At 49.2% G+C, this 16,156-nt stretch overlaps 1 protein-coding gene across 1 annotated transcript in view; it reads left to right on the forward strand.

The window, feature by feature from the left end:
* The first annotated feature begins 14,289 nt into the window (after positions 1–14,289).
* NTSR1 (neurotensin receptor 1) overlaps positions 14,290–16,156 on the forward strand; it is a 55,890-nt gene continuing 54,023 nt past the window's right edge. Inside the window, exon 1 of the mRNA XM_063404304.1 lies at positions 14,290–15,001. Within this exon, the coding sequence (XP_063260374.1) occupies positions 14,336–15,001 (666 nt within the window). The 5' untranslated portion in view covers positions 14,290–14,335. The remainder of the gene's footprint in view (positions 15,002–16,156) is intronic.

A 16,156-nucleotide genomic window follows, 5' to 3' on the forward strand; every position in this document is an offset into this window, starting at 1 on the left:
AGCAGCAAACTGTTCTCATCTCATTTCTGAGCTGACAACTTTTCTCATGTGTAGAGTCATAAATATGCAGGAGATTCAGCGACCACATCAAATGCCTGATCCTAACTCAAACCTGACTCTCAAAGGAAGACACGTCTGCTCAGGAATCGCTTGTCCTGGATTTTGACTGTTGTGCAGTGCTGCTCTCTCCGTGATCTTTACTCTGTCCCCTCTTGAGTCCTCACTAAGTGAACAAATTCATACCTGTTAGTGCAAATCGGGTAGGGAACCCTGTACCAAATGGAGGAGAGACTTTGTGAATATTTAATCAAAAGGAAGAACAATGAGAAGTCACAAGGCATGCACTGTTTCCAGCAGGAGGTGATGGAAAGCAGGAGTGAGAGGCTCTGCTGGTGGCTGCATTTGGCTTTGCACAGGGATTCCACAATTGGAATGGTCTGGTGGGGAAATAAGTGGTGGAGAGCAGAGCTGGACCACTCCATCCATCAGGATTCAGAGGCAATATTGTGTACATCAGTCTCATGCATGCTCATGTTGGTTTCCCACATATCCTGTGTTATTCATGGCTTGAAGCTATAATTATTTGGCTGCAGAAAAGACTCTGGAGGGGTCCTGATCTTCTTCCCAGCCTACAGGTAATGGTGTTACTCCATTGTCTCCACCTGAGTGGGAGGGATCTGAATGTGAACATTGCATTTTGCATGCTGGAACAACATAAACTTAAGAGCCTTTCAAAGGTCACATGATGGAAACAGAAAATTATAAAGGTACTGGAAGAACATTAGATGATATCACATCTACAGGGCCACAGAGCTCTTAAAAGATTACCTCAAGCCATGACAGCACTGACTGTGTTTTGTTATTCACTGATTTGGGGGGAAAATATTTTGCCTAAAAACCTGCAGGACCTCTTAAACCAGAAGGACTTTCATTAAGACACAATGGAGTTCCAGCATTATCAGAGCTTTCCTTCTCCTTTCAGGAGCTTCTTCAGAGTCTAAAATAGTATTTGTAGGTCTAGCTGGAATGTGGGAATTAATAAATAAAGGTGAAGAAACCAAAAGGAAATGAGTTATTAACTGCATTACACACCCAGGCTAGCCCTTTGTACCAGAAGGGTAAGGAAAGTGGGTGAGTATGGATTAATTAGACTCAATCTTCTGGTTGCCAAAGAAATATAAATCTGCCATGCCATGAATCTGCCACTCTTTTTTTTTTTTTCCTTAGCTTTTATTTTCATTGGCCTGTAACAGAGTTTTAAATACTGATTCCAAATGTAATATGCTTCCAAAGCAGCATTAGTGCTGAGTCTAAACCAAACATTATCTGATTAAATCTTGACCCAGATGAGTTTGTCTACTTTCTGTGCTCCTAAATACATATTTACCATATGTTGCCTCATATGCTGCTTTTGTTTTTTACTGATTCTTGGGTCCAAATGCTGTAATAATCATATGTTCCCTTTAGTCGTGAGTCAAACAAAGCTCCAAGTTTGCAACCATGTTTGCAAGGGTGAAAATTAAAGAGCATCAACACCCGTGGTCAATCACCACCCTGGTCAGTCCTGGTGCTGTCTCATCTTCCCAGCTCCAGAATCAGCCTCAGTGGATGTGGATTTTTCCCTGTGCTGAGGCTGCCCAAGCACACAGCACCTTGCAGCCTCCTCAGGACCCCTTTTCTGCTACAAAGTCCTGTGTTGGTTAAATTCATCTAATTTTCACGGGAACCAGTCCATGGCTCCAAGCAATCCTTGCTGCCTCAGGGAGGGGGTGATGCCTGCTCCTGCCCTGGATATCTCCCCCATGAGGTTTCAGCTCTTTCAGCCGTAGGAAGGGCAGGGACAGAGCTGAGCAGCTCCTGAGGGCTGGAGTGCACAGGTCAGGAGACCCCCATGGGCACCCAACCCTCTCCAGCTGGGCAGCCTCAACATCACAAATCTTTTAGCAGCTGCTGAGCCTCCAGCCCCAGATCACACTTGAACTGTCAAATGAATCAACACAGAAATGTGGCAGATTGGAGTGAGGGTTTTGCTTGGACCTGGCTGGTCCCTGGCTCCTCTTCTGCAGCATCCTGCAAGGAAAATGTGTTTTGTCTGCTGGGGAGGGCTGTGTTCTCCCACCTCTGCTTCAGCACAGGTTATAACCCCCTGCACACTCCCATGCAGCTTCTCCTTTTTGTCCAAATTTCCAGACCAATTGTGAGGAGGCTGTATGGATCCCATTTCTACTCTGCTGCTTAAAAATATCTTGCTTTATGGGCTGGGCACAAGGCTTACTAAGCTGCATATTTATACAGAGTATTCAGACTTCTTCATCGACTTGAATCAAATTTGACAGTGCCTACAAAATCTCTGAATATCTGGAAAATCTAAATCTTTTTTAAAGTGTTTAAGTATTTGCACTGCTGAAATGAAAGTGAACATAAATGCTGGTTTAATATTTATCCCCGTTTGTCCATGGATTTTATTTTCAGGGTTCTGTGACAGTAACATAAATGTAAGTTATTGCTGATACATATTCACACTTAATTCCTCTCTCCCAAACCTCTTTGTGCTCATGATACTTATTTTTACTTGAGCTCTCCCTTTTTTTACCCGTTTCCTAGCAAATTATAGTTAGAGGTGAAGCATTTTCTAGTTTGAACCAATTTCTAGAATTATTCAAGCATTTAATTTAAGGAAAAGCGTGCAATTATAGCAAAGTACTTTGGAAAATTTTAATCCTTAACTGAGAAGCTGCCTTGAAGTTTCTGGGATGCACATCCCCTCATCACAGGCTGAACTGGGAGCCCACAGCAAAACCCATGAGCCAACATTCTCCAGCTTCAGCCCTGTGGTTGTGTTGTAGCAGACTCAACATTGATTTTGGCTGCTGCAAAGCTGGTCCCATTAAACACACCTACGAGGAAGCCTCCCAAGGGAGTGGGTTTCTGTCTGAATAGCAGAAGTTGCTGTGTTTAATTTAAACATTTAACATCGAACATCCTCTCACCCCACGCTCAGAATTGATTATAAAGCTTGGGATTTATGTCTTCTTTCTGTGAAGGAAAATCCTCAGTGGGCAGAAGTGGGGAAGGAAAGTGAAGGCTGCTGCTCCTCTCCTGGGCTCAAATCCACATGTGCAGGCCAAACCTAATTAAATCTAATATTTACACATATTCTGCATCCCATCCATGATCTGCATTATTGCACTGCAGGTGCTCAGCCTGGCTCCAGGTGTGGCAGCTCTGGGCAGAAATAGAAGGTTTCCTGCAGGTTTATTGCAACCTGCACCTCTAACCCTCTACCTTGATTTACTCCAAACCAAAAGCATTTCTCTGGATATCATCACACAAATTTCATTTCATTCATCTGTGTCAGGTGAGGAATTACACCCATGAATGGGGTTTGCTGTTGGAGTAAAGGAAAAACCACTTAATGTCATTTAAGCCATCTAGGACCAAACCTCACTGCCATGACACCCTGGAGGATAAATCCATGAGCTGCAGGGACCAGGGGGTTTCAAGGGAGGTTTGTTTGAGTTGTTTCCTCAGTGCCAAAACCAGGTATGAGGATTTGCTGCTGTTTTATAGGTTGGCAAAAAGATCCACATAAACACAAGCTGTAATAATTAGCTTGAGACAGTAAGACACAAGTGCACTGAGTTAGAGGAAGGCAGTGGATTTTGGCCATGTTGTTTCTCCACTCCTTTTGATTTAGTTGGTGGCATAGAATCATGGAATCATTAAGGCTGGTAAAGGCCTCCAGGATTGTCAGGACCAATCTTAGTGGAAATATGAACACGCATTGGTGGTGATATCTGAACCCAGCCTGTTATTTAGCTCCCAGTCAGCTGGGACATGGCAAAAATCAGAAACTCCTGAATTCTGGTGCAGGTCTGGGCAGTCAGAAAGGCAGGATCGGGCTGAGATGTGGAGCTCTGCCACTGATTCCAGATCAGAAAAAGGAGCCCACTGAGGCTGTGTCTCCATCCTCTCTCCACAAACTGGCAACATTCAAATCTAATTTGCCTTGTAATGATCCTCATCCAATGTTTGTTTCAGAAACAACAGCAAAATGTGTGATTTCATGAAGAGAAAATCGAAGATGCTCACAGGAGGTTCCGGTTATTATCTTCACATTTTGGGCTCTGTCTGTGTGATCAAATAAAGCAATGAGAATGATGATGATTATTGTTGTCACTTGCAGCTCCTCTCCAGCACAACCTGCCCATGATCAATGCCAGTGTTTGTGGATTACCTGGCTCCTGCTGAGCCCGGGCCAGCCCATCCCCTGGGACAGCAGGACAAGGTGCTGCAGCAGGTCTGGATCTGCCCCTGCTTCCTCCTCCTGATGAAACACAGCACAGGAGAGACCCTGCAGGTTGCTGTGCCTTGATTTTGCATTGCTGTGCACTGAATTTAGCAGAGGATGGGGGACAGGAGTGCTGTGTGCACCAGACACTGGAGTGAAGCCCTCATTTTGGGGAGAACGCCCTGCTGATCCAGCTGGAGGTGGCTAAAGCAGGGAGAAGTTTTCCCCTTCTGCTCATGGGCAAAACTTCATTAACCAGAACCTTGAACTTCACACCCCCCTGCACATCCTGGACAGTGGATCTCTAGGAACTGGGGGTGACATTTATTTGTTTCCATCTTCATCAGCTCCCTGGAGCCAGCAGGACCATTCCCTGTGGCTCTCTGGTGTGTGAGCAGTTGAAGCCGCATCTGGGAGCACACCCTGGCTGGAAGGGTCACCTCCAGCAGCAGCTGCTGTTTGCCAAGGAGCTGAGCAGGGCAGCTCCCTAGCAGGCAGGAGAGGAAGAAAAGGATTGTCTCCATGAAAGAACTGTCTCCTGGAGGAGTTTTAATAGTAGGCTATCACCTGGTGAGGCTGGTGGGAAGGTGGGCAGAGCCCTGTCAGTGAAGAGTGATTCACTGGATAACTGTTTTACAGGAGAACTCGCAGCACTAATCACAACTTCTCAGTTGCTAATGGCTGAGAAGAGTTAAATGAAGAGTAAAAATAGCTTCATGTCTTCTGAGTCCTCCATGAGCATGGCACTTGTGAGGAAGTCTGCAATTAGGCAAACTGAGAATCTATAGAGGAATGAATTCGACTTATCTCCTTGACTTTTAGCACCTGAAGAAGAAATTCAGCCTGCCAGGAACTGAACATGAGAGTATTGCACCTCTCCTGGATTAGGAGCATCACCTTCCCCCAGACCCTCTGTGATTAGGTTCAAAAGCCAAACAGGATCAGGAGTCACCCCTCAAACAAAAGAACCCACCTGGGCTCCCTGTCCCCAGCTCTCTTCTCCCTTTCTCTGAGGCTGGAGCTGAGAGCTGCCAGCACAGTGATGTGCTCAGTGCCCTGGGCCAGTTCCCTCCATGGGCTGCAGCAGGGAAGGGACCAGCTGTGACAAGACCCTGCAGTGGGGTTTGCAGAGGGTTGGTTGCTCGGTGAGGATGGGATTGTCACATTCTCTATCTCTTTTTGCTGTCAAAATCTGCTCTAAACCAATTTCGCTTAAATTTGCAAAATTGCTTCTTTGCTTCATCCCTTTTACATCTTGAAGCAAGTGTGCATTTGATCAAAATCTTTCTTTTTATACTTCAAGCTCAGCCTGTGACATGTCACGCAGCTAATTCAATATCTACACATGCCCTTTTATTCCAGAAAAGACGAACAGATAAAGTGATCTCCTCATCTTGCCACACAAGATGGATTTCATTTCTTGCAAGTTTGCCCTTTCTCAAGCATATCTCAGATCTCTTTATATGGCAGACTATCAATTTCTCCTTCTAGCTGGCAGATTAGGTTCCTAATAAAATGTGTTTGCATACTTATCAGGGAAAGCAGAGAGTCTCACAGAGGGCAGGGGTATATTTCTGAGCTCCTTGGAGGGGCCTCTGGGAAGAGAAGATCTCTGTTAAGGTGCAGATACAGGCAGGTGGGAATTACACATCTCCCTAATGCAAAGCTCAGCCCTCACAAAGATGAATTTAGGACTTGCTGCTTGCTCAGCTCCTTTGCCAGTGGTTTCAGAGGCTCATCAGTGCTGTTAATTTGTTATTCTCCCAATTATGATCCACTGAGGTGTCTCAAGTGCTTCTGTTTCTCCAGGGAGACACTCAAATGAGACATCCCTTGAGAGAAGCTTGTTTGGGGACAACAGGGGAAGAACTCCCAAAAGCCTTTAAAAATAACTCTAAAAACCTTTAAAAATAACTCCTGGTATTTATGGTCAAAATCCCACTTTTTTATATGCCCCATATTGTTATAGGCCCCAAACATTGGAAAAGCATTTCCAAGCATTGTCCTTGCTGTGCAAATTAAGCTGTAGAAGTGACAAAGTGTTGCCTGGAGACTTCTGCCCTCTGGAAGTATTACTTATACAAACAAAATCCAGGCAGATCCTGCCACCCTGACTTCAGCTTGACTTTTGGCTTTTAATTCTTGAATTTCATAGCTCTGTTTCTCCTTGTGCCTCCCTGGCAGAGGAATATTTCTCCTTGCCCTGAGGTCAGCCTGCTTCTCTGGCCAGCACAGCTCCAGGTAAGACAAGAGCTTTAAGAGTCCCTCTGAACCTCACACAATATCAGAGCCAAGCTGACCTGTGGCTGCAAAATTTGCTGAAGGATCAGAGCAAATTCTGGAGAATCAAGTCATTTAAAGGAATAATTTTGTTAATTGAACCCTGTCCAGCTGCCTGCCTGTTCATCTCACAGCTGCTTTTGTGGAAGTTTCTGTCATTGTTACTTCTCTTTGCCACCTGGTGAAATACGACTTCCTTTGATGACAGGATCATTACTGAGGAAGAAGGACTCCATCTAATTTTTCTAACCTATTTCACATCCTTGTCACCAGTGGGGCTTTGCTGATGTTTAGCAATTTCTTGTATGAATGCACCCTTCTCCCCAAATCATTCTCCAGACTTTTTTTCCTCAGGCATTCAGACCTGGGTTCAAGGCTGGGTGGGCAACTTTTTCTGTTTTGCTGTAAAATCGTGTACTGCACTAAAAGTGAACTTGTTCTGCCCTCAACATCTGTACACATGGGCTTTGTAAACAAAAGAGAAAAACTCCAGCCTGAGCTTGGGAAAAGAGAAGGCTCTGGAGTGACCTAATTGTGGCCTTCCAGTACCTGAAGGAGCTACAAGAAAATGGAGAGAGAGTACAGAAGGGCATGGAGTGAGTGATCAATGGGGAATGGCCTCAAACTGACAGAGAACACGTAGAGATCAGACATCAGGAAGAAATTCTTCCCTGTGAGAGTGGTGAGGCCCTGGCACAGAGAAGCTGTGGTTGCCCCTGGATCCCTGGAGATGTCCAAGGCCAGGCTGGACAGGGCTTGGGGTGACCTGGGACAGGGGAAGGTGTCCTGCCCACGGCAGAGGGTTGGAACTCAGCCTTTGAGGTCCCTTCCAGCCCAAACCACTCTGTGATTCTGATTCATCAGAGTTTCCTGAGGAGCCAGTCACCAATTCTAGCAAAGACACCACAGGATCACCCCTTTGCTTTGGCACAAGGCTTTGGAATGATATTCACAGGTCAGGCAAGACAAGAAGCAGAGCAGGGAAGTCTCTAGAAGGAAAAATGAAAAGATGTTGCAAGAGAACACATTGTTTTCTGTAAGATGAAAAAACCCAACTTATTTTTTAACAGTGAAACAGTTGGAAATATTTTCCCTTGGAGTCAGAACAGTTTGTCTGTGATTTATGAGAATCTTTAGAAAGATAGCTATTGTCCAGAGAGTTCCCCTTCTCAGTAAACATCTTTCCACTAAATCAACCAACGATTTATTTCCCACAAGCTGGGACTCTTTTTTTTTTTTCCCCAATTTTCTTCAGTACCTGCAGTTCCCCAAACATCTCTGATGAGACTTATGGAAAAAAAGATGTCAGGCACTGAATGCAGCCCCAGTAATCACTGAAAGGCACTGAATGAGCTCCCTCTCCAACACAAGATGAAAGGAATGAACTTCCCTGGCCATTTTTTGGGTAGATATTTTTGTCTTTATCTCCTGCTTGCTTAGGTTGTTTTCTTACAGTTTAATTTAGAGCAGTCCCAGGGCTGCTCTACATTATAGAGCCTCTGGAGTTGGAGCTTTTACCTGAATATGGGAGCCTTTTCCCTTGGGTTGGGTGCAACAACCTCTGAGCCATAATAGAAGAAGGAAAAGAAAATCCCTCTCCAGGGACCCTCTGCTCACTCCAACAGGGTTAAAACTGGTTTTGTCCTCTTTGGTCCAAGAGGCTTGAACTGAGAAATTGTCTGGGTAAATCTGGCCAATGGGAGGAAGGAAATCAGCACAGCCTGAGGTGGGAGATGGGGCTGGGCGGCGTCAGGGTGGGCACAGGGCTGGGAGCTGGTGCCTCTGCAGGTCTGCTGGGGTCCAGCAGGACAGTGACTGCCTCAGAAAAAAGGACCCAGGGCAAGCCCACAAAGTGATCCCAACAGTTTCCTGGCCACAGGAGTGTGAATAAACCCTTCCTCCAAATCCCACATTCACCATCAGAGCAGCAGTGACATCAGTGAGAAAGCAGCAGGATGGAAACTGGGATTGTGCAGCCTGAGTTCAGGCTGTGCCCAAACAGCTGCAGGGCAGGGATGGAGCTCAGCAGCCTCAGCAGCCTCTTCTTCCTCCTGGTGATGATCAGGAGGGACACTGTCATACCCAGAGGCTGCAGAGCAGCGTCAGCACCCTCTCCTCACACAGGGACAGGGATGCCAACGTGGGTTTGGGAGCAGCCCAGGCTCAGGAGCAGCCCAGGCTCAGGGTGTCAGTGCCCGAAAAAATAGGAGGATATTGGCTCTTAAAGGGAAGAATAGCAGGAACGAGCCACAGTACAGAGAACCAATAATAAACATTTGCCAGGTCACAGAGTGCCTTGGAAGAGGTGAAGTGCCAAGGTTTCGAGTTTGAAATGTCACAGAGAGACTCAAAGCCAGGGTAGGGAGTCCCAGGAAAGCTTCCACTGGGAATCTTTCTGGAGCTGACCCTGCTGCATCCCTCAGTGCTGGTCCCCCTGGAAAAGGAAAGGGATTTTCTGGGTGCAACGGACTAGGGTGAAGGGTCTCTGAGCACATCCTGTTGTTTGGTGACATAGAGCCAAGGAAAAAGCTCTTCCAGCCCATTTACAAGATTTAACAAAAAAAAAGCTCACACCAGGAAAGAGCACAAAGCATGCCCAGTGCTTTGTGTGTTTCCTGAAATCCAAGGCATTTAATCAGGATCTGGGAGTGTTTCAAACACATGGGAAGGTCACTGGGAAAAGACTGGGGAAAAGTAAAGAGTGTTTGGCCGCCAGGGATTTTTGCTGCGCTGCGTTTTCCTTTGCATTTCACGATTGCCAGGCCCACCGAAATTTTGGAAAACAGCTTCAATTATTTGGAGGAGGGCTGAGAAAATGAGGTTTGCTTGTGAATTGGGTCCTGAGACGTCCTGCACGCTGCTGGTGTGGTGTGTGAGGAGAAGGGAGGGCGCTGGGCTGGAGCTGCAGCGCTCCTGGCAGCCAGGGCTGTGCTCCGAGCCGGCACCGCTGTGAGGAGCTGTGGGAAGCACAGCTGGCAGAGCCTCTGCCAGGGCTGCAAAAGCAGATTAAAGCCCCGGGGAGCAGAGGAACAGCCCATCTGCATGTGCCCTGCTTGGGGATATCAGGGAGGGTCCCAGCCACAGCAAGTGCAGGCTTCCCATTTAGACGCCTCTATCGATTTTTTGTGTTTGTTCTTGGAAGAAACCCCAGGATTTCCAAAGAGAAACCCTGAGTGCAGCACAGCTGTCTGTGTGGTGAGCACTTGCACTGCATATATGAAGACAAAATACATTTATTGCCACCAGGAATCAGATTTGGGCTTGTTGCAGTACCAGCCCAAGGGACTCCAAACTCCTTTATCTCTAAACTAAAGCTGTTGATATCTCCTGTGTCTGTCCAGTTAATGCATCAGTCTCTGATATTTGAGACAAAGGCTCCAGGGTCTGTCAGCCAGTACATTCATTATCCTAGAAGGAGTTTTGCCTGAGTAAAGGACTGGATTTGACCATGCAGCACACAGAATACAGGACCTGTAGAAGGTGCATTGACACCTTATTTCTCAGTTCTTCCTTCCCAGAGACTGATCCTTCAGAGTGATTCTCCATAACAACACACACATCACAGCGTGTTCTGGGTTTCGGGCTGCCTTTTTCCTTTTTAAAGCTGCCCAAGAACACACATGCTGGGGTGTGGGATCACTGCTCTGCTCTGGGCATGCCTGTCCTCTGCCAACCCACGCACGGACGTGCTCACGCTGCAGAGCCTCAGCGGGTGAATCTGCCATGAAAACCAGAGTCAATAAATTTCCTGTGTATCAACTGGTTTGATTTAAAACACTCTTCTGAAATCAGTTCAGCCAAAGGCAGTAAATATTGTTTATTGCTCAGCCAAAGCAACACTTTATTTTGCAATCAGTTGAGTGCAGGAGTGCCTGTAAGTAATGATCCAGTCAATATTGCCACCAACAATGTTGATCGATGTTCCTTTTCTATCACCCCTTTCTCCCTCACTTCCTCACTTTTCAGGCACAGCATGCCCCAAAAAATCCCTCTACACTCCAGGATTTCACCTTCCCAACCCGTTTTAGACACTCCTGACTTTTAGGGGAGAGCCTGTCTATAGCGAGCCCACTGGGAACTGATTTTAAAGGTTTGTATCACTCCAGCATCCTCTGCCTCATGAACCTGCTCTAACAGGGGACTGGGGCTGGGTGCTCGATGGGAAAAAGGCTGATGCTGTCTCTTAGCACCAACCTCTTGCAGAACTTTCCCTTTGCTGCTTCCTGTGCCCTTCAGAAAAATCCCACCCGGTGAAATCAGGCAGGAATGAGATGAACATGAAAAATTCCTGGCGACTGGAATCACCTGGAAAAAGAAAAGATGAAAAATACTTGAGTCTACACAAAGGGGAGTGAGGCTTCACATCTGAGGCTCAGCGGGACCCTCGGCTCGAAGTCCAGGCAGTTTAAATAGATGAGGTCTTTGGGTGACATTTTCCTGCAAGATTTTAAGTAAATGCCTTGCTGTAACATTTGAGATCAGGCGTTTCTTGGTTTCCACGATTCTTTTCCTTTTTTAAGCCGCAGACACACACACACAAAATATATTAAAACGAGCCCAGATTAGCTAAAAGGTCGGCTGGTTCCGAAACAAACAGTGGGGATTTATGGCGGAGGCTTTGGAGCACCAGAAGGAAGGGGTTCATCCCCGCCTCTGCTTTGGCTGGAAGGGGAATTCGGATTAAAACCTTGCGGGGAGCAGAAGTGAAGGTGAGAAGAGATGCTTTTGTCATGCATTTTGTAGAAAGGGAACTCACAAATCCCCCAGGGCATGCGCTGGCAGCAAGGAGATAAAAGAGGTGCTTCACAGAGAGGCAGCAAAGGGGTGGGTGTGGGATGGGAAGGGCTGGGAATCTTGGATGGGCTCAGGCTGGTCCAGCCGCAGGTGCCAGCTCTGGAAAAGCGAGGTGAGGACAGAAGGGAGAAGCTGGGCAAAAACTTTCTGGAAATGGGGAGAGGTTGATCCATGCCTGGGGAATGCAAGGCTGCATCCCAGGAGACCAGCTCTGTGCTCAACACCCTATCTGTGAGAGACAGAGCTGTCTGCCCGTGACAGTGGGAATCCTTCATGTGCGGCTGAGGCAGATTTGACAAGGAACTAATAGAATTTACTAAATTAATTAGCTCATGGAAATGCGCTGCTGAGGCCTTTCCTGATGGGAACATTCAGCCCATTTTTGGGGTGGTCCCTACCAACTTTTGGGGTAGTACCTTCCCCATGCACTTTTAGGAAAGGAGATATTTGGCTTGCACCAGCCTGTTGAAGTGTTGATTGTAGATCAAGAGCCACATTATTTCCAGGTAGCTGCTATTTCAGTTTGCAATTAGAATTATTTTTAAACGATATCTCTTGATATTCCCTGCCAGTCCTTGGCATGGAGGGAAAGTGGAGGAGGCAGCACTTGGAGCCCTCGGGAAGAGCTGCTGGGGCAGTTCTCCCCTTGTTGTCAGCCGTGTCTTTGTGCAGAAACATGAGGCAGCAAAACCCAAACCAAAGCATTTCTGCAGACAGCTATTGATATAAACGTGCACATTCACACTGCAAAATTAGACCAGCAGATGGGTATCTTGTTTGTGGGAATAGCAACTGCTTTTCACAAGGTCAAAATGAAGTTACAGCACCAGAAGGGACAATAATTCTTTGTTACAGATAAAGATCCCAAAGGAACTCACCGGCTGCATCTGTGGGAGAGCTGCTTTAGTCCATAATTGTGGGTTTGTGCTTAAATCACGGGGCTCTGAGCTCCCCCCAGCTTGGGGGTTGAGGGCAGGGGGCAGTGGGTAGCCAGGAGAAGATTTGCATCCCAGCTGCAGCTCTCCTTCAGTACACCCCAACTTACCTCATGTTCCACTTTTCTTTTCCAGGATAAAGAATCTGATCCATCCCAAGACCTTGTCCAAGAGTCAGCACCAATGGGGGAGACCAGCCAGGAATGGCAACTCTGACAAACTCCTCTCAACTAATAGAAACTTCACAACAGAAGAGCTGAAATGGAAGGAACATTGGTGTTGAGAGATTATTAGTCATTCTCTAAACTAGAGTGGGATGAGTGCCGGAAAATACTTCTCTCCAAATTGGTATGAATAACATGACTAAATAAATCTGATTTTGGTTAGTTTTCCATAGTGTTCTTATTGGATGGATGTAAGAGGAGCAAAACTGGGGAGAACATTGGCTCTTGGTGCATGGCTGGGGAAAGTTTGCTGCTTGTATTCAAGAGCTGATTTGATTGACTGAAGAATTAGACATCTTTCATCAGCTCAGGAAGCAGTCTGGGTGAACACAGAGCCCACTGGCTGTTGGAAACGAGGTACTCAGCATCTCTTAATGAGCATGGAGAATTGTGGCTGTCTTTGGATAAACCAGTGATGCCCTGAGTGGGATTTCCCTCCATCTCCTCTCTTTATTTTTAAAGATTTTTATCTCAAAGGAGACTGAGTGGACAAACAGCTCACTAGAGTTTCACAGGGGGGCTGAAAGGGTAACCCCATCACAGACCACTCATCCTTGGGGAACCTTTCCCTGTGCAGCATCCATTTGTCACCTCCAGCATCACCACGACATCCCCACAGCCCCTGTCCCTGCAACAGGGCAGCTCACAGTGGAACCCACATCCCCAAATATGAAGATATTAAGGGAAGAGTCACTGATAGGGAGCTGTGCCATGGCACTGAGGGTGCCCCAAACAGGTCAGGGCACAGGTAAGTATTTTTAGGTACATTTTCCCCTTCACTTACATGAGTTTATCCTAGCAGCAGCAAGAGCTGAGTGGATATTTGGGAATCAGCAGTACCTACAGATGTACAAGAGTGTCAGAGCACCTCTGATACCTCTCCTCACCCTGTGGGGGAAGAAGGAGAGGGCTCAGACCCATGAGCAGCCCCGTACCAGCCCTCAGCTTCCAGATGTGCCTCTGTGACTCAGTGAGGGATGGAGAAGGTGTGAGGGGAGTCTCAGCGGGGAGGGCAGCGCAGCCCAGCCCGGGACCCTCTCCCTCCCTCTCTCCCTACACGGGCCGCACTCTGGGGACCGAGCTGGGGCTGCAAATCCCCTCTGGGCGGCGGGGCGGGGGTGGTGTGCGCTGACCGGCGGGGAGGGCGCGGGTGTGCGGGGTGGGCGGGGGTGTGTGCGGGTGTGCGTGTCCCGGTGTGCCTGTGTGTCCCGGTGTGTGTGTGTCTGTCTGTCCTGGTGTATATGTGTGTCTGTCTGTCCCGGGGTGTATGTGTGTGGGTGTCCCGGTGCGTGTGCATGTCCCGGTGTGCCTGTGTGTCCCCGTGTCCGTGTCCCGGTGCGTGTCCGTGTCCCGGTGTGTGTGCATGTCCCGGTGTGTGTCTGTCTGTCCCGGTGTGTGTCTGTCTGTCCCGGTGTGTGTGTCTGTCTGTCCCGGTGTGTGTCTGTCTGTCCCGGTGTGTGTGTCTGTCTGTCCCGGTGTGTGTCTGTCTGTCCCGGTGTGTGTGTCTGTCTGTCCCGGTGTGTGTCTGTCTGTCCCGGTGTGTGTGTCTGTCTGTCCCGGTGTGTGTGTATCCCCGTGTCCGTGTCCCGGCGCGTGTGCGCGCCGCCGTGCCCAGCCGGGCACACCCGTGCGCGGGGGCGCGCCGGGAGGAGGGCGCGGGGCCGCGGCGCTGGCTCCGAGCGGGGGGCGCGCCTCGCCCTCGCACACGCGCGGCAGCCCCGGGACCGCCGGCTCCTCCCGCCGCATCAAAACCCGCCAAGTTCCCCGCCGGGGGCCGCGGCGGCTCCGGGCGGTGCTGCCCGGCGCCGGGGATGCACCCGAACGCCACGGCCCCGGCCGTGCCCGCCGGGCTCCCCCCGCAGCCCAGCGGCTATGCCAACGCGTCCAACCGCTCCGACCTGCTCCCCAAAGTGCCCGACGAGGAGGACCTGGACGTCAACACCGACATCTACTCCAAAGTGATGGTGACCGTCATCTACTTGGCTCTTTTCTTGGTGGGCACCGTGGGCAACTCCATCACGGCGTACACGCTGGTGCGGAAGAAGTCGCTGCAGAACCTGCAGAGCACCGTGCACTACCACCTGGCCAGCCTCGCCTTCTCCGACCTCCTCATCTTCCTGCTCTGCATGCCCATCGAGCTCTACAACTTCATCTGGGTCCATCACCCCTGGGCGTTCGGGGGGGCCGTTTGCAAGGGCTACTACTTCCTCCGGGACGCCTGCACCTATGCCACGGCGCTCAACATCGCCAGCCTCAGCGTGGAGCGCTACATGGCCATCTGCCACCCCTTCAAAGCCAAGAGCATCATGTCCCGCAGCCGCACCAAGAAGTTCATCAGCTGCATCTGGATCGCCTCCTTCCTGCTCGCCATCCCCATGATCTTCACCATGGGGCAGATCTACGGCAAGGACCAGGATCCCGACTCGCTCATCTGCACGGCCATCGTGGACACCTCCACGCTGAAGACGGTCATCCAGGTGAGGCTCCCCGGAGGGAGCGGCGTGGGGCAGGCGGGGGAGGCTGCAGCAGCCGGGATGTCCCGGGCAGCCCTGGCGGGACGCTCCGGCCGGGGCTGCGCTCGGGAGGGATTCGTGGGGGTCTCAGCTCCGCTGGCCGCGCCCCTCCCCGCACGCTGAGCAGAGACCTTGCAGCGGGGTAAGTCCTGCCCCGTGGTTAATCCGGCCCCGGGCTGTGCAACCCTTCCCCGATTTCCTTTCCCTGTCCCGGTGCGGAGCTCCCGGTGCCGCACAGCCCGGGACAGCCCGGGACTCTCGGGTCCCCCCCCAAAGGTGGCAGATCATTGCCAGAAACCCCCAAATCTCCACCTTTTCTCTGCATTTTCTGCATCTCCTTCCCTTCTGCTGGAAAGCGGCCAGCAAGTTCAGGGGAAATAAAACCATCTCCCCCCCTCTCCCAGTTCCTTGTGTTGATCCAGAGCCCTTCAGTGTAGTGACAGCTCCCAATTTCAGAAAGTTTTGGACACAGGGTGTAGCATAGGCTTGTGAAAAGGAGCTGCATCGTGGAGGCCAGAGGCTACTATTTTTTGCTGTTTTGGGGAAATCCGTAGCCGGTTTTAGCAGCCCCTCCCGACTTCAGCACGGCTTTGCTGCTCTCCACTCAGTGCTAAATTCAACACGCCCATGCGTGGAACGGATTCCAGCATCAACACTTGCCGTGCTCCAGTGCTCTGGCGGGTTGAGGCATTTGTTTACTGGAGCATTCAGCTTGAAAAATGTAAGAGACACGGAAAGAGGGACAGAAGAGAGCAAGACACCAATCTCCACGGTCCCTGGGCTGCCAGCCTTGCATGTGATAGCTGCTCAATTTTTTATTTGGAACATGAATTTCAGGTGGGGTTAATCAGCGGGCAGTTGGAATTTAAAGCTGCATGTGTACTGAAGTCGTCGGGATGTTCCCACACTTGAAGGGAGGGAAGTTAAATGGAAATGAATCAGAACCATTCCTTCCCACTAAAAGCAGGTGAGGGTATGTGCATTTAGATTTAAGACCAGAGTCGGTGAATGTTTAGACATAAATCTCCCAGTTTCCCCTCTGTACTGTACCAGTAAACCAAAATCAAGCCCTGACAGAGGCTCTGGATTCCCTCTTCATTTTGTTATGATCCCTAACTT

Source organism: Prinia subflava, chromosome 8 (assembly GCF_021018805.1).
Source record: "Prinia subflava isolate CZ2003 ecotype Zambia chromosome 8, Cam_Psub_1.2, whole genome shotgun sequence".
NCBI lineage: Eukaryota > Metazoa > Chordata > Aves > Passeriformes > Cisticolidae > Prinia > Prinia subflava.